The 20,204-nt window shown below is 39.2% G+C and overlaps 1 protein-coding gene across 12 annotated transcripts in view; it reads right to left on the bottom strand.

Annotated features, from left to right (window-relative positions):
• LOC124120847 (GATOR complex protein WDR59-like) overlaps window positions 1–15,367 on the bottom strand; it is a 94,005-nt gene extending 78,638 nt beyond the window's left edge. For all 12 annotated transcript variants that reach the window (XR_006858912.2, XM_046483731.2, XM_046483736.2 and 9 more), the window contains exons 1-2: window positions 15,229–15,367; window positions 12,256–12,305 (exon numbers count right to left, since the gene is read on the bottom strand). Coding sequence is in view for 11 of the 12 variants with exons in the window: in XM_046483731.2 (XP_046339687.1) it covers window positions 12,256–12,305; window positions 15,229–15,282 (104 nt within the window). In the remaining variant the exon portion in view is untranslated. The remainder of the gene's footprint in view (window positions 1–12,255; window positions 12,306–15,228) is intronic.
• Between the last annotated feature and the right edge of the window lie 4,837 nt (window positions 15,368–20,204).

Genomic DNA, 20,204 nt, shown 5'->3' with positions numbered 1-20,204 from the left:
GCATGTGAAATAGGCCTCAACATGCTTGAAGACACAATTGGTAGTACATCTGTATCATACATGTACAGTTTCTTATTCATTCACTGGGACGTGTTTTGAAAAATAATACAAATCCTTTTCATGTGTTTTTGCCAAATAAATAGGAAATTACAGCCTTTACAGGGCAAATGTGAAATGCAGAAAAAAGTAATCGTTATGTAAGGGCTGACTACACTTGATTGTGCATGACAATTTTCATCACTTTCTGAATATAAATATGCAACATTTATGGTCAAATAATCAAATAATATTTTTAAAATGGAGACCAAGGAAACCAACTCTAACTTTAGGGTGAGGCCAGTGGAAGAATCATCAGAAATCAAATATTCCCTCACTACTGATTTCGAGGAGAAGTTGAAGGATCTCTTTGTCATGCTTTGTATTTATGGTCATGGCCAAAGAAGTTTATTTGGTGAAACATTTGTGTAAGGCCTGTCCATGATGACTGACAACTAGCTTTGAAAACAATGTCATGAATGATTTGCTAACATGACTATGTCTAATGACTTCAGAGGGGCACGCTTTGGAAAACATGGAGAGATATTATCAGTGTAATCTTTATGTCCCTACTCCAGTATTCTGATTTCAAAACAAACATAAAACAGTACTGACCAAAATGACAGATCCCATAAATCTAGTCCCAATTTGTTACATTCCAACTTTCATCACAGCACCATCTGCTGAAGGGAACAAGAGGGGCAATTCTAACTACTGCACATATAACAAACTTGAAGGACACCAATGAAAACATATGGTCACTGGTGACTAGTAAGGGAAAACAAAAAATGCCAAAGGTACATCCAGACCATTCAGGCAAAAGTCAACGAGGACAACCAAGACGCTTAAGCTTAAGACATATAAATTTGACAGATGCTAACATCCTTAATACAATATTTAAGAAACCTCTCAAGCAATAAGAATGAATATTCTAATAACGTTCAAAGAAATCCCTTTGATAAGAGTGTGCTATCACTATCAATGATGAGCAAAAATAGACCTAATTTCTGTCAATAGGTGAAGGTCATGATGATGTAACAGGAAATAAAAGACCTTTCAGATCATAAACAAACCAACAAACACTTGTATTTTAAACCAGGAAAAGTTCATTGCATGACAAAAAACAGTATCATACAAAAACTAAACATAACAAAATAGTTTGATGCATAATGTGGTAAAACTGGATGATATGGCCTTATCAAGGATGACACAGGTATGACTGACTGTCCACTGCTACATCTGGTCATACAGACGGAGTGCATTGTTCTTTGTTTGATGAAGGATACGTCTTGTTGATGTGAACCGGATGTTGGAAATGACTTGGGCCACCTTTCCAAGGAGGCGAGGACTGTTTAATCTCAAGCCATCAGGTGGGTGGTCGGGGGCGCTGGTCCCCAGCAGAATCCGACTCCTCTGCAGGGACTGGACAGCCTGATTCTGATTTTCATCAAAATTTACAATCGCTAGAGAGAACCCAAAGTAGACATTGCTGAAATGACTCATCCAGCTATCCACAATCATCTGTGTTCCACAGAAATTTTGGAGACACAGAGGTTGTTGTGGGTGGAGGTACGTGCGGGCCAAATCAAAGCAGATGGATGACACTTCATGGTAATACAGGTCTGTACTTGATCCCCACAGGTTAATGATGATTGGCTTGCTGGGTACAGCAACTTGCAGCAGCTTCTTCAGAGCTTTGATCTGCAACTCCCACTGGTCTTGTGCCATCCTAAAATCCAAGCCTATCTCACCAAAAGCATAAATTTCGTCATCCCATAAAAGTTGTTTTAGTCTCTGTAATTTTTCCTGACTCAGTTGTTCCACCTTGGATGGGTAGACACCGACAGCTGTGAGACAGGAAGCATCCTTGGGCAATGGATCTGGCCATGACTGTGGGTCACAGTAGGAGACTACAGCACCCAGAAGGTAAACCTCTGACCCAGGAGAAGCTTCAGGAGCAGTATCTAGGACTTCCTTCATCGGGTAGTTGGCCCCACACTGCAGATGCTGGAGACGTTCAAAGTTGAAGTATGCATCGAAACCAAGCGGAATATCCTCCTCCTCCTCCTCCTTCTCTTCATCTTCATCATCAATGGTCGACAAGAACATAGGCTCGACTTGACTTGACTCTGTATCAGTGATGAGGCTCTTGAACATCTCATGTTCCTCAGTGGAAAGCAGTGACAGGAGTCTTCCCACAACCCTCCAGTGAGCACATAGGGCTGGCGAGTTCAGTGGTAGAAATGTGAAAACACCAGGAACCTTCCAGAACTGTTGTCGGCTGATAGCAATCAACTGTGACCGGGATGTATTGTCAATGTCGTATTCCCATTGGATCAGATCTGTTTCATTAATGAAGTTCATGAGATCCACGACAGTCTGCCCCCTGCCAAGTAACCATTCTGCCAGAGTGTAGAGAGAGGCAACAACCTGATCCAGGGACTCTACGCTCAGAGTGTACTGTCTGAAGCAGCATGGAAGGTGGACGTCGAGGGTATGTCTCTGCATATATTTACTACCCACTGCACATTGGCACACATCACATTGCTTGTTGTCACTGAAAGTAAAATTGTAGTGCAATCAAGTCGGCAAGAATACTGACATCTGTTAACCTAGTCTGTGGGCCCACTGTGGCATGTTCTCAGTCGCACATTAATATTGGAACTCATTCTGCAGGCAAAGACAGAACCTGGCATTTTCTTCCATCATAATGTCGCCAGGGTCCATTAGTGATCCAGTACCCATTTAGGCTAATGGACCATATTCACAGTTAACAGTGAGATTGCTGTCATACATAACAAGATTTCCTATTTCATGTCCACTAATGATAGCAAGACAACAAGATATCCAACCATCATTGTGTGCACTCAACTGTGCTAAAGTATAGGGCTTCATTGGAAACTTATATGACTTAATCTACTGAAGCCATGCTAGAACATTTTGAATATATTTACTAAGAGCACCATGCAATATCTCTGTTGTTCCTAGGGATCGACCTGTTCAAGTTTGGTGTGACATAGAGATGCAACTTACTTGTCATGAGTCATATTTTCACACACTACACAAAGGTAGTAACAAAAGATATCTAACAAAATTTAACCATCTCACAAATCTTAGACAAACATAATTTGTTTCCATGAGTGCCCAATAAAACTGATCAATTATGGTGTGCTATATAAAGTTTAGTTGTGTCCTGATCAAATTATTACAGTTGTGCTTCTATGTTGTTTTTAATGTGATACTGATAAGAATTTAACTGTCTTGAAAACTTTTAGTGTGTCAACTTAGTCCAGTGTCCAACAGCAAAGTTGCACCTGATAATGGACAAAAGCTAATTCCTTTTCTTCAATTTGTATCTATAAAATTTAGGGTTATATTTCTTGAATTAGTTTGTTGCAAATGTTTTTAAAAAGAGGTAGAAAGTGATTTTTACCTTGATCATTGACATCAATTAAGTATCATTGTAAAAGAAATTTCCAATTCATCATTTATTGAAATGTCTCATATGAATATTGTTGTATTTTTGTGGCGTTCATCCTCAGTTATCCTGGATGATAAATACCCTAGACCCATCTGCCACCACATCTTCCCGAGGCAAGAGAGTTAACCGACTATAAAAGTCCAGTTTCCATCCTTGTTGAACTAGGCTGGAATTCCTGGGCACAATCGTAACGCCACCAGTGGCTATTACAAATTATGTCCCTTGGGAACAATCAGATGCCACCTCTACTATCACTTGCCTTTGCTTCAAACAAAATGGCTGCGCCCAGTCAAGACAATTTGACCGATAATCAATATCTATATTGTGATAAAACAGGTCTTACATCACAAATTGCATCAAATCCTGTGAGCACCTTGATTAAAAACATGAAAAGATTTGGAAAATATCTGTTGACAACAAGTTGGTTGTGCACATGCTTTACAAATCCTGCAATCGACCGAAATCTGCATGACAGTTTACGAACTGGATTTCAATTTTGTTGCGCCACTGTGATTGGACTATGCATAGACTCGTTAGTCAAGCCAAAATGTAACCCCATAATACCAGCATAGTTCGGCAAGGGTGGAAACTGTCACTTAACTCACTTGCCTCTGGAAGATGTGTACTAAAATTATCTGTCCACTCAAATTACACTATTCTTTCCTTAGTGATACAACCAGCAATATCACCTGTACACCAATATACATGTAATTGGGAATGTTTTGTATCATAAGGACTTCCCTTCCACTGTCTTAATACACAGGAATACTTTGTTTTCACCGAAAAGTTCACTCTAAACAGCCTTCTGATTAGGCTAAATATATCAAGGGCTTGCACGTACAAGGTCTTAGTTTTGAATGTGGATATCTGCAGACCTCGCAGGCTGAAGAGACGTTTGGTTTAGTTGACTCATTCAGCTAGTGAAAGTCTGTGATAAGGTGGTGATGGAGATGGGGACAGGACTTTGGAAAGAAAACTATGGTGGTGAAAGGGTCCAGAATATATATCAATATGTCATACAATGGAGAATGGAAATCAGGTTGACTGTCAAGGTAGGTTATTTCCTCATTTAAAAAGACCATGTACAAATCATTGTGAACAAAACACCTTAAATGTCTACACAGGCAGGTCAGGCTTATATACTACCTGGTCATGTACCATTTTGTTACAATGCATTTGTGAATGTCCTCAAAATTAACCTTGCCCTGACACGTGAGTAACGACATGACAGATGCAGTTTCTGATGATGCAGATAATGATGGAATGAGTCATTCTTTCTAACCATAAATCTGGAGAAAGATTTGTACACTGCTAAGGTCCCCATCTTAGTTGGTGATAGACGTTAATGTTGGAACATTTGGTTTAACACAGGCAATTAGAATACCTATCTTATGCTACTGTCAGACTGGTATACATTTACTTGGAGCAAACATACTTACTAAAGTTTATTATCCATTTTGTTTAGTTTAGTGTTCCCAGAGACCATATACTGATATATGGCCTCTGAGTGTTCCCAGAGACCATATACTGATATATGGCCTCTGAGTGTTCCAATGGAAATGCAAACCTGTCAAAATAATCCACTTTTCATCGTTCATAAATTGGGATCCCCCTCAAAGGTCAAGTCTCAAATCAATGTAATTGAATCTTGTTTACATTCAAAATCAGAATATATTTTTGAATTTCAGGTGTCAAAAGATACCACAAGATGACTTACAAAAATTGAGTACAAAGTTTTGTTTTGACAATGTCTCAGTATGACATAATCTATCAGAGAAACTGACAACTGAAACTGGTTCAGTCGGTAGAGTTTTCCCCAGTCTTTTTACGACTTTCAGTGCTGTCTCCTCCCCTCTGAAGGTGTTTGTGGGTGTCATCTTTGCCTTTTCTTGGATGTAGGGGCATGGTTGAGGATTTGCAATCCAAAAGGAGGAGCTATGTATAGTAGCCATTTGCTTGGGTAAAACATCTGGCCTATTCTGTGTGAGAACTTGCGAAATTACTCTAACGTCAACATTTTAGCAGATAATAAAGACTACATGTGACCTGACGATAGATCTTTCAACCTAGGTCATGTGGGATTCTGTTTTAGTAAAACGAAATCATGGTGGGCCCTCAAACTAAATGTATGATTGCAGTTTGGAGATACAAAATAAAGAAAAGCAAGAATTTCATGGCTATTTTGATGTTAACTATTCATGTATTAGTTGTATTTCCCTGAAGAGAGAGAACAGACACTGTTAGCTGCTCACTGCGGGTAGGAGTCCTCTGCTAGCACTTCTGGCTTTGATTGGTAAGTGTTATCAGGGGAAAAGAAGGGGTGGTCCTGGGGCCCTTAAGGTTTGCTTCCTGTTGGAATCTTGGCAGGCATACCCTAAATCTTTTACTGTTAACATTAAGGTTACAACAGAAGGACCTCTCGACAAAATGCATAATAAAAAAACTGTATGTGATTTGTACAAAGAACTTTCTAAATCTAATTTGCTACTAAAACATACATTTGTTTCAGTCACCTCCTTTCATAATCTTGAAATATTACTCTAATAAAATGTACTGGTAAAATGGTTACAATTTAAAATAAACTATTCCTGACTATAAATCATACTGATGACAAACATTCATTCAACATGTTCAGTATGAGTAACAAAACTGTTAACTTCAATTTCTTACCTTCTTCTCATCATGTTCACAGCCAAAGTGTAAACCAATATTTGTTCTTCAATGAGCAAGGTTGTTCAGTGAAAGAATGTTCAATGTGGATATTGAAGACAGCAATACTTGTGGCAATTATATGCCCAATCAGTGGGAAGACAGTAATACTTATAGCAGCTATAGTATACAGTGGCAATTATATGGCCAATCAGTGTGAAGACAGCAGTCAGCAATCAAACCATGGAACATGTGCAGCTATGACAGGAATAAGTGTGACCATAAACCCAGCATACATACCCATAGTAGTTACCTCCCCTTTAATGTTGATTAGTTTTGGCTAAGGATTCAAGAAATACAGTGAAGTATACAAGATGAGTGGAAATCAAGCTCAGTGGTCTGAATGTTTATACTTCAATCACATGCACCTCCACAAGCATTATCATCATCAAAGCTCAGCTATTCCTCCTCCAAGTCGGGGAGTGTACTGAGGACAGTGTTTGACAAACAATAAAAATACATGTATAAATCATCATCATCATCATCATCATCATCATCATCTAAAGGATATCATATTTCCCAAAATACCTGTATCAACCTATACAACCATCAGTCCTTCCTACAGAATAGTTACGGAAAGATGAAACATTTGTATGACTTGCTGGTTATATTACTAAAGCAAGTTGACAAAAAACTTTCCCAGAACCTCCATCTCTGCAAAGCTTGGTTAATACTGTCAACAGTGCACAGTTTCATACCAGGCATGTCAGCAGCTGACATCAGGAATTTGTCTAACATTTCATTGACATCAACTGCTTATAAAATCAAATCATCAAAGATAGAAGTGGGTTTAAAAGCAATATGATGCTTTTCTCACACTCATAGTTGATGCACATTGCCAGAACTCCACCATCGGATGGTCTGTGCAATGTGCAGGTTGTTTACTTGGCCACTTGGCCAGCAGCACATCATGCCACTGTCTCTACCATTCTGTTGTAGTTGGGGCTGCATCACAATGTATGGGAGGGACATGTAGAGTGTGACCACCAGGGGCTGTTTTAGCACTGTACACCATCATGGAGCAGCTGCCTGGTTACCAAGGATAATGTGTAATTGTGGCACAAAGTGAAAGTTTTGAAAAAAACAACAGCTTTTGCTTTTTCGGTGTATCAAGTATACTGTCTCCAATGGTGTACCAGGAACGTGACATATAGTTGTATTTGATTGTTGGGCCAATAGTAATTTAATGCCATATTTGGTGACTAGTGGTATTAACATTGCAATGTAATACACGTAAAACACTGTAAAAAGTGCCTTGTGTTGAGGTTCAATATGTCTTACCAGTAAGATGAGGAAGTGATGCTTTATTTGAACTTGAAGAGCGAGTATTACACCAAAACAGCCGATACTTTTTATATTTTAGAATTTTATTGAGACTGTTAATAATTGATAAGTTGCACTACAAAAACAAGATAATATTATTCAGGAACTACTGAAACATGGTGTGAGAGTTTCCAGGTGTATACCATGAAGGAAGATAGGCACACAGCTGCTGATGAGAACTGGTTACACACAAATTCTAAATTCTGTATGTTGGACATATTATCCTAGATGAAACAAGAATTGTGTGTCAGGTTTACTGAGCATGGTGTGAGTTACACTAAACCTCTCAAACAGTATTACAAACACATAGCTGAGCACTGCTTACTGTTGTGGGTACGGTGTTCAGTATTTGTGTGATGTTACGGTGTCAAGAGAACTCCTGAATCAGATAGACTGGCTCATTTCTCATCTTGTCACAACTGTAATACTGGCTAAATATATACTACTATTTGAGTAATTTACAACAAAACAAGAAGAAAACATAAAGTGTGCTGCCCACAGTCTGTTTCAAAAATCAACTGATTTATGGTTTGTTTCATTTTGAAAGAAGCAATCATAAAATCTGTGTTCCATTAGTTTCCTTAAAAATCATTCACAGGATAATTATTATAAAGTTATAAAGTATTTTTTGAAAACTAAGTCTTTTATGTTAGGAGATGTGTTTGTCTTGCTGGGTCTAGTAAAATATTTCAATAACATTCTTTATTGGGTCTGAGTGAAGGTGCTAAGAAAAATTGATTTTCATTTTAGGTGAATTTTCATAAATGTTCACGATCAATCATTCATCAACAATCAATCATCCATTGCTTTTTCGGACCACTGATTAAATTTTTGAACCACTTCCAAACACTAATAATCCTGCTACAGTATGCTGTGACCACTTGTCTGCAGCCCAAGTATAGTCAAGAAAGTTCGGTCTAGTAACTGGAGTAAACTAAATAATAATCCATATAATTCTGAAGTCTGCTGCCAAGTTTGGGCTACTAGACTTATATGCTTCTGGCACAGACTGCTGTGAGATGTCAGAAGTAAATGTGGTCCATGGCCTCAACTATTGAGCACTGAGAATGTACGTTATCAGAAAACATGCACATCTTGTTTGACATTGCTTTACTTTAAACAATCCTATTTGTTGTGTCTCATTAGCATCAGACCTAAACATGTCTGTACCGTGATGGCGATGTTGCATCAGACCTTAACATGTCTGTACTGTGATGGTGATGTAGCATCAGCCCTAAACATGTCTGTACCGTGATGGCGATGTTGCATCAGACCTTAACATGTCTGTACTGTGATGGTGATGTAGCATCAGACCTAAACATGTCTGTACTGTGATGGTGATGTAGCATCAGCCCTAAACATGTCTATACTGTGATGGTGATGTAGCATCAGACCTAAACATGTCTGTACCGTGATGGTGATGTAGCATCAGCCCTAAACATGTCTGTACCGTGATGGTGATGTAGCATCAGCCCTAAACATGTCTGTATTGGTATGGTGATGATGAGATGCTGGTGTCACCACCAGGGTGTGCAGGGGTTTCGAGTTAAGGTTTTCAACTCTCCCTCGGTGCGGGACAACATTCAGCTTGTAAAACACCCTGCTAATGGAACATGTTACAAAGATTTGTTTTGAGTGAAATCATTTTGTTTGACATTTATATTCCTGTTGTGGGCCACCAGTGGACACTCAGCATGACACTGGGAGACAGTAGTGAGGTGGTGGGTGATGCCACATCATATTATGTCATCATGGTGCCTGTCAGCAAGTCAGGTTGTATATGTTAACAAGCAGATCAGTTATAGCCTTCATAACAAGTAATCAAAAACGATTAACTGTTTGTTACAGGACCCATATTTGGGGTTTGACCAAATCCTCCTGTGACTCCCTAAACAAACATTGCATTGAAAGCATTGCTGGCATCTGCAGCCAGGGTCCTCTCACTTGCCCAGTCCTATGTATAGATCAGACCACGAGGATAGGTGTCTTATTGTTGAAATGGTTGATTAAACCACAAGGCACGCATAGAATGCACAGAGTAACATACTGTAAAAAAATTGCATAAAACATATTTCGTAGTTCATAAATGGTTAAGCAATTAGTCCTGATGTAAGTAAATATTTAGTTGTTAATTTTATACAATTTCTCCCATGTCACTGTGGCAGAAGACTACATTCGTTAGCCTTCCGTGCAGATTTCGTGGGTTCAAAGGTTTTTCCATGAAATTGTTCAATCATCAAGATAAATGAAGTTCCGTCATTTCCAAGTGGTGTTTAACTAACAATTCAGTTAGTTAGACCACAGTCAAAGACAAAAGAGCCATGGTTGAATGTTCTCTAGTCAACCAGGAAGCTGGGATAATCCCTAAACAATGGGCATGTGGGGCATAGTGCATTCCACATAACACACTGAGATATACTCAAATAAACACGGTAAAGTTACATTTATTTCAGCTAGTGCTGGTGATGAGTACACTGCACATTCTGCTAAATATAACCTCTCTCAGTCACCTGACTGTGATTCTCACCTGGATTGAAACCCCTGATCAAAACTCAATCATGATGTTTATTGCAGTAAGGAGTTCAATGACTATGCTGTGGCAACACAGGTTGACTATGGTTCTTCCCTGTTGGTCGATGGAACTACTACCTGATAACTGGACCATGAACAAAAAACAACTTAGAAGGACTCCATTTCCGACTCAACAAATCCTTGCCTTATCTTCACCCGAAACACAGATTTATTGCCATCATCAGTTCCATTGAGAAGTGATTTTGGTGCAAAGCAAGTCTATAGAGAGAATGAGCACAGTCTTAAAAGACTGAAAGTTCAACTTCAAAGACAAGAGAAAACTCATCCAGTACCTGCGTGCCGTGAACTACTATGCTAAACTTGGCTGACTTTGATATGACTTTATTGTATATGGAGAGTATATGAGAACTTGAATGCAGAGATGGCTGACTGTTGTATTTTGTTATACGAGTTTCTACCTTAACTTCTCCCTGTAGGATTGCATGATAGAAAATGTCTGTGGAACCACAAAATGCTTGTCATTAGAGTTGGCAAATCAAGCTAATTGGGTGCCTGTGATGTGTGACCTAGTTCATGGTGTGTCTGGACACCATGTCCCTTGGGGGGAAGGTTTGCCAGACGTGTTGCCCTAGAATCCTCTATGCTACTAATATACCAAAATTAAATGTCCTGCCTAAAACAGTAAGTCAAGTGTACAAGGAACCAGGCTTTTATCAGGGATGCTTCCATACAGCAGAAGGCTGAGACCCCCAGTTTCAAGTCACTGTACTTCCAATTTCAACCCAAAACATGGGTTTGATGCTGTTTTAGCATTCATACTACTGGAACCATTCTGACCATCCAGTTTTAATTCAAGCTGACAGACTGGTGAGGTGAAATGAAGTTAAATGTCATGTTCAAGATTATTTCACTAATATCGCGATGTGCATGCACGTGTGTGGGGTGTGTGCTTGTAGTGAGTATGGTTTTACGCCATTTTTAGCAATATTCCAGCCGTTTTGACAGATTGGGGAACCATGAACTCCCCACTGAATATGATGCACCTATATCAAAGTGAAGGAAGCTGAGAGGCTGGAGAGTGCCTGTGAAGGCTGACACAGACACCAGTATATTCATGGTAACACCATGTGTGGACTAACCTCATCAACCAATGAAATACTGGGATGTACTTACATGTATTTCTTTAAAAAAACATATTTTATATATATGTACAGGGTAAGGTTAGTGAGTGACAGAAGTGCACCAGGAATGGGTGCAACACCATCTTTTTGAGGAGTGAATCATGTACAATGTATGACAAGCAACACCAGTCACTACTATGCTATCACACATAGCAATGTTGCACCAGAGCCGTGTGTACACTGGTATTGAATGGGCTGTTGAGCCCTTGACAAAGGCAGCAGTCAACACAGAATGTACAGACAGTGATCCAAAATGTAGAACAGAATCAGAATGATTACATCACTGTATTGACATTACCAATGCTACCATCTCCATTTGGTGATAATACCTTTGATACAACATAGTCTTTCTTTAAGATACTACACAAACATCGGTCTACCACCTAAAGCCTATATTCCCTCATTTCTGATGGGTTAAAAATACTTTTGTTCATCCCCCAAACTGCTTTTCAATTGGATAAACCTCGAATAACATGAGCACCTAAGCATATGATAGCAAGGGAAACATCATGGCAGACAGAAAAGAGTTAGAGTGCCACACATTCAGGTCCACCCTGAACATGCTGAAACAAACATTCTACCTAAAGAGTTTGGTAAGTTTGAAATTCAACAAAGTTTTGAAAATGGTAGTGGTAAATTAGCTCATTGATTGTATGCAGTGAATCGGATGCAGTAGATGGAGATTTGTGCCCAGATGCGAGGACGCTCACAACACTGAAGCCTTGATGCAGCCCTCATCCAAGTCAGCAACTACTGGTGGATTTTGCATGGTCAGCCTGGAATCATTCATTCAGTCTTAAGTCTTCAGATATTAATGAAAAAGTAAAGTGAAAAACAATGCATCAAATAACAGACACACTGCTAGTTGGTAAAATTCCACATCTTCAACAAGAGAACAACAATGACTACCGTACAACTGCCACTATGACTACAACCATGACTACCGTACAGCTACAGGGAAAGTAGGCTTCCACTAGTATCAGCATCACTTACCCCCCTAACAGTGCCCATTCTCCGACAGTGTCCACAGCCATGGCGTTTGCCTGCAAACAAAATACAATATCTGTAAAACAGTACCCCAGAGAGCAAATGTTTTTACTCAATCATGTCTCTGCTAGTCAGCAAAAAAGCACTTTATCATACCAGCAGGCAGAAAATAGTAGGTGCACTTGACAAACAGGTGGGTATTACATTGTTAATGTTCCAATGTTAGTGCACATACCATGCACTGACTATCAAATTTTCAATGATTCATGCAGAAATTGCTGAGAAAATGGCTAATAATAATATGATGTACCAAGACATGCCAACGGATTTTCATAAATAACATAAATACTTTTGCATTGTTGCTGTCTGAAGACCTTTTTTCATATTCTGTCATATCAGATATGTGTATCATATATAACCATAAATGACAACAACCTCTAGCCCAGCCAGAGGTAACGGTACCCTAATGTGGGACATGTATTTTATATGTACGGCCGCCTCCGTGGTCTAGTGGTAAAGCTTCAACCCAGAGAGTGGAAGGTTGGGGGTTTGATCCCCGGTCACGTCATACCAAAAGACATTACGGCGTTGGCATTCAGGGGCTAAAACAAGTACTGGTCGGCTCAGAGTTAGTATACTGTGCCTGAGAGGGGTATTCATGTTAAACTGCGGCATGGTATCTCAGTGGGCTAGCACTATAAAATTCGTCTGGACCAGTACAAGCAATCCTGCCACACACACGTGCATGCCGTCGATATGTAAGTGAAATAATCTTGGACGTGACATTAAACCCCATTACACCTCAACTCCATATGTACATGACAGGAGATTTGACACACAAGAAGGGTACCATTTACTTTTTCGCATCTCTTGTTGACTCTAATCATGTTCATATGAAGAATTAACCTATCACAAGAGTGGAATTAAACATAACCCCCCAAATAATGAGACATTGTCATCCACTTATATGTCAATTGCATGACATGTAATATTTCTTGATATGATGTTTTCTACATCATGTGGGACCATCTGGTATGCATGCCTTTAGCCCATCATTATGTGCATCAATGTGCATCAATAGTTAATTATTTTTTCTCCAATAAAAACAACCACATTGTAGCTGTACAGAAGATACATTACTCCAAGAAGAATATTTGACAGGTTTGAATTTTTCGTACAAAATGATGGAATCTGTAGCTTTTCCAACTTTCTGATTAGTCAATCATGTTTGAATGACAGGCAGAGATAGGGTACTTTATACTGAACAAAGCAATAAAACTAAGTTTCTTCATGTTATTCCCTCAGTGTTATACATTATGGGCAGCCATCCGGTAAAAAAATTCAAAGTTGAAATAAAGGACAAACGTATGCAGTAATCAAATGTTACAAATAAAGAATGAACGTTACAAAGGTAATTATTAACATACGAATAATGAACTCAAAATACAAATAGATACCAATGAACAACTCGCAAACAAAAGCTATCATTTGTAAAGAACGAAGAATGTACGTCAGTGCACAAGGACACTTAACATAATGCCGAGTTATTTCTGACGCACATTTTCATAAGATCAGACTTGTGAACGTTGTGCAAGAATATTGTGACACTTGGTCTACCTCAGACTATCATGACTATAATAATACTGAGATGTTCTTTAGTGCACACTGTTGTTTCTTTCCATATGACTTCCAGTTGTGAGTTGTTCATTGGTATCATTTTGTATTTTCAGAGAATTATTTGAATGCTAATAATTACTTTTATTTGTAAAAAAAAATGGTTCTCATAACATTTGACTATTATTGTGTACGTTTGTTCTATATTTCAACTTTGTATTTTTTGACTGAATGACCGCCAATAATACATGCCGGACACTAGCAGTCATACTAGTGGATGACAGTGTTTCCCATGAATGAGCAATGTGACATTATCTGCGTCCATTGATATAACACATTCCAGAAGCAGGGTTTCACCAGATACAAAATATTGCAACCTTTACGCATACAAATTAAATGGACACAAGCAATATTCATTGCAGGTCCTTTGGGATGCAAAAACGTCTGGCTTGAATCATGAAGTGATCAGTCATATACACCAATATACCTATGACCTATTTTGTATAAAGCAGGGGTCTCTCTGCGCACAATATATGACCACTAGCAAGGCCGCAAATGTGATACATGATACAAAATATGCGTTTTGTACTTTTTCAGTGAAAGAATAACCGTATCTAAATAGGGACAAATGAGAGCTTCAAAGGCCACTTGCATACCCTGCAGATCGGCTGTCTGGGACCATTTCGGCTTCCCTGGTGCTTTTTGTAAAGGACTCGGAACAGATAACAAAGAAGTCTATCCCAAACTTTAACACTCATCTGAAATACAGGAGTATTTCAGTTCATGGCCTTGTGTTGTTATTCTGGTGTATCAAGATATGTACCATTTTGTGACCAGTGTATCAAGATACATATCGTATCCTTCAGTTTTGTTTGACCCCTAACCACTACAGCATCACCATGAGAAGAAGACATTGTAGCATCAGTCTATATGTGATGTCACTCTTATGGTCTCTGGCCATTTTAAATCCTAAAGACTCATAATCAGCCAATGACTCGCAGTGTGCTTATAACACGTTTCTATAATTAGACCTGCGCTTAAGACGAGGACAAGGCAGTTGAAGATGTCCCCAAATATTTGACCTTTTCCAAAAGGCAACTGCACATGAATAATGTTTCCTACATGAGACAACAGTAACAGGTTATATGTCTTATTCAAGACATTGTCACATCAAGGTCCGAACAAAGTTAATCTTAATATATCGGAAACTAATGATTAAATTAGATCTTCACATGACGAGTGGGTGTCAATCTCAAGCGGTCTAACAAAACTTCTTGTAGTGTTGCTTGTAATGACTGACACTGTGAAAGTGAAACACCGTGCAGTTACGTCACTTGAAGTAGGCTAATATAAACATTTTACGACCTGAATGTCTCGATATTCGGCAACGAAATGCTCACTGCTCCACTGCGTCGCCATCCTGAGTCTCGAGGCGGAGGCCTATCTAAATTACAGCACCGTCTCCCAGCTGGAGTTTTATTGAGTAAGTTTTTAGGGAAATGTGTTTCTGGTAAGTCGTGAGGATACCGGCCCATGCATCTTTGATCTGAATACACACGTAGATCACATATATTACATTCATTGAACACACGATAACCATATCTATGTTTTAAACATATTGTTGAATGGGAAAACACCACTTTGCGTATTACGACATATGTCATTACGTATAACTTCTGGCATTGTGAGTGTAGAATATGCCTTGTGTGGAGTTCGAACATCATTTGAATAATAAATAGATCTACATTCTATATTTCCCAAACCGACATGCCACATATTTTTTTACATCTTGCATTATACAAACGTGAATCTAATCCAATTGTACATGACAATGTTCATCAAATGCATTTGCCCAAATATGTTGATATGCACCGACGATGCATATTCGGATCAACAGCACAGAATTATCAAAGCGTACGTAAAATATCAATAACCATTCCACCTGAATGAGGTTAACTGGGCACCGAATCCTTTTAAGTGATGACATACAAATATAGTTTTACCCCACGTTACGTCACACCTGGCATTATTCAGGAAACTGAAAAAAATATTGCCATTGTCAAGGAGGGCGCATACACAGATACTTGATCTATATTCATTCGGGGCTCTGGAGGTTTGGTTGTTTAATTTTTCTCACATGCACCCGGTTGGGTAGGAGTGGGGTGGGTTGGGGTGAGCGCTTTTTGCGTGAATGTTACTCGTAACCTTGTCAGAGTCACTATGTTTGAGAGGATCAGTTCGACATTTTCTACTTCTGGCATGAAGCTAAACGATGAACATAAATAAAAACGATGGAAGTATGAAAAACTCACCCTATATATTTCAAAGTACCCCTGATTCCATTTTAATAGCGATAGCCATAGTTGATGAAAAGGGAGTGAGTGAGGGAGTATGGTTTTACGCCGCCTTAGCAATATTACAGCAATATCACGGCTTAGGTCACCAGAAATGGGCTTCACACATTGTAGGATTGTACCCATGTTGGGAATCGAACCCGGGTCTTCGGCGTGACGAGCGAACGCTTTAACCACTAGACTACCCGACCAATAGGGGTGGGATGTTATAGAATTTGACAAATGTACGCCGCTATAATAATTACTTCCTATCGAGTTTTACATGCACAAATTGCGTGACTTCTAGGGTATAGTGCTGAGAAGACATATGGTGTAAGTTTCCATGGTAAACACGTGTTTGGCAGGACTTCAGCGGACCCAGAGCTCGGAGGACCATTGGTACCACTTTGTGACATACTACACATGTTTACATGTGGTAGACAACGTGATTCTGAACCGTACCGAACATGTGCGACCACAAACAAATCATATCACTACATCATTTGTTGATGTGGTTTCTACTACTACACACAGTTTAATGTCCTTCGGCAGTTATTTGTATTCATCGAGCATGTGTATTAGTGCAACCTCTCTTTTAAAAATAACACTATAACCCGGCTTTGCTGTATACAAACAATTCACTAAGTCTCTTATGAAGCATTTTCACGATTACAACAGTAAGCCATTCTTCAAGATTTCAGCGCAATCCTAGTCATACAGACCCGAAAACAATTATATCCAATACAGCCCAGGTAAGTCTATAATTGTTGGCAAGTCTAGATTACTGCAGTTTCAAGCTGAAAATCAAGATAGTCTCTGGGATTCTCTTTGTCATATTGGTATTAAGATAATTCAACAATGTTTTTTCCTGTAAAATATTTTCATTTCAGAGACTAGATGCTAGTCTTATACAATCCCTACTTGTACATTCTCCAAATGCACATAGATAATGGAGATGGTTCAGTCTCTATCCTATAGCTTCCATGGCTTCACTGAAATTAGCCTCGCATGACAAACTCGCTCTCATGCGTGGTTGATAATTGCTTACTGTACTCTATGTCTGGAGCTATATGCAGGCTGTAAACTGTGCATAGTTTACATCGAGTAACTACATTGTTTATTGAAGCGTTACTTGTAAAATGCATTGAAAAACAATAAATATATGCGGCAAATATTGATGCCAGTGCTGTACATACATCACTTTGGGGACATTCATCATGGCTAACGTTCCAGCACGCACTAGTGGTTGAGTAGCTTCAGGGGATGAACATGGATACTTAATAAACTTTGAAATATGTTCAGAAAGATATGTTCACTATAGGGGGAGCCATTATTGATTTCCATTTTTGTCATTTGAAAATTGTTATTAAATATAAGCATGGATTACATTTCCTTTCTTACACCAGTATCCGCACGCACGCACGCACGCACGCACGCACGCACGCACACGATAGGGCAGGCGTACGACACATACAGAAATAAGTATTGTAGTGGCAGTAAAATGTACAATACATTGATCTGTCTTACCGTTGTAGATCTGTCTTACTGTTGTAGATCTGTCTTACTGTTGTACGGTAAGACAGATCTACAAAGTGAGACAGACCTACAACAGTAAGACAGATCTTCAACGGTAAGACATATCTACAACAGTAAGACAGATCTACAAAGTGAGACAGACCTACAACAGTAAGACAGATCTACAACAGTAAGGCAGATCTACAACAGTAAGACAGATCTACAACAGTAAGACAGATCTACAACAGTAAGGCAGATCTTCAACGGTAAGACAGATCTACAACAGTAAGACAGATCTACAAAGTGAGACAGACCTACAACAGTAAGACAGATCTACAACAGTAAGGCAGATCTTCAACGGTAAGACAGATCTACAACAGTAAGGCAGATCTACAAAGTGAGACAGACCTACAACAGTAAGACAGATCTACAACAGTAAGGCAGATCTACAACAGTAAGACAGATCTACAACAGTAAGGCAGATCTTCAACGGTAAGACAGATCTACAACAGTAAGACAGATCTACAACAGTAAGACAGATCTACAACAGTAAGACACATCTACAACAGTAAGACACATCTACAACAGTAAGACAGATCTACAACAGTAAGACACATCTACAACAGTAAGACAGATCTACAACAGTAAGACAGATCTACAAAGTGAGACAGACCTACAACAGTAAGGCAGATCTACAACAGTAAGACAGATCTTCAACGGTAAGACAGACCTACAACAGTAAGACAGACCTACAACGGTAAGACAGATCTACAAAGTGAGACAGACCTACAACAGTAAGACAGACCTACAACTGTAAGACAGACCTACAACAGTAAGACAGATCTACAACGGTAAGACAGATCTACAAAGTGAGACAGACCTACAACGGTAAGACAGATCTACAACAGTAAGGCAGATCTACAACAGTAAGACAGATCTACAACAGTAAGACAGATCTACAAAGTGAGACAGACCTACAACAGTAAGGCAGATCTACAACAGTAAGACAGATCTTCAACGGTAAGACAGATCTACAATAGTAAGACAGATCTACAACAGTAAGACAGATCTACAACAGTAAGACAGATCTACAACAGTAAGACAGACCTACAACAGTAAGACAGATCTACAACAGTAAGACAGATCTTCAACGGTAAGACAGATCTACAACGGTAAGACAGATCTTCAACAGTAAGACAGACCTACAACAGTAAGACAGATCTACAACAGTAAGACAGATCTACAAAGTGAGACAGACCTACAACAGTAAGGCAGATCTACAACAGTAAGACAGATCTACAATAGTAAGACAGGTCTACAGCAGTAAGACAGACCTACAACAGTAAGACAGACCTACATCGGTAAGACAGATCTACAAAGTGAGACAGACCTACAACGGTAAGACAGATCTACAACAGTAAGGCAGATCTACAACAGTAAGACAGATCTACAACGGTAAGACAGATCTACAACGGTAAGACAGATCTACATAAGTAAGACAGACCTACAACGGTAAGACAGATCTACAACAGTAAGACAGACCTACAACGGTAAGACAGATCTACAAAGTGAGACAGACCTACAACAGTAAGGCAGATCTACAACAGTAAGACAGATCTTCAACGGTAAGACAGATCTACAATAGTAAGACAGATCTACAAAGTGAGACAGACCTACAACAGTAAGGCAGATCTACAACAGTAAGACAGATCTTCAACGGTAAGACAGACCTACAACAGTAAGACAGACCTACAACAGTAAGACAGATCTACAAAGTGAGACAGACCTACAACGGTAAGACAGATCTACAACAGTAAGGCAGATCTACAACAGTAAGACAGATCTACAACGGTAAGACAGATCTACAACGGTAAGACAGATCTACAAAGTGAGACAGACCTACAACGGTAAGACAGATCTACAACAGTAAGGCAGATCTACAACGGTAAGACAGATCTACAACGGTAAGACAGATCTACAACGATAAGACAGATCTACAACGGTAAGACAGATCTACAATAGTAAGACAGATCTACAACGGTAAGACAGATCTACAACAGTAAGACAGACCTACAACGGTAAGACAGATCTACAACAGTAAGGCAGATCTACATAAGTAAGACAGATCTACAACGGTAAGACAGATCTACAACGGTAAGACAGATCTACAAAGTGAGACAGACCTACAACGGTAAGACAGATCTACAACAGTAAGGCAGATCTACAACAGTAAGACAGATCTACAACGGTAAGACAGATCTACAACGGTAAGACAGATCTACAACGGTAAGACAGATCTACAACAGTAAGACAGACCTACAACGGTAAGACAGATCTACAACAGTAAGGCAGATCTACGTAAGTAAGACAGAACTACAACAGTAAGACAGATCTACAACGGTAAGACAGATCTACAACAGTAAGACAGATCTAGAACAGTAAGACAGATCTAAACGGTAAGACAGATCTACAAAGTGAGACATATCTACAACA

The sequence above is a fragment of the Haliotis rufescens genome, unplaced genomic scaffold (assembly GCF_023055435.1).
Source record: "Haliotis rufescens isolate VD_foot unplaced genomic scaffold, xgHalRufe1.0.p SCAF_19, whole genome shotgun sequence".
Classification (NCBI taxonomy): domain Eukaryota; kingdom Metazoa; phylum Mollusca; class Gastropoda; order Lepetellida; family Haliotidae; genus Haliotis; species Haliotis rufescens.
The sequence above is the reverse complement of the archived record's forward strand: the minus strand, read 5'-3'. Positions and strand labels throughout refer to the sequence as shown.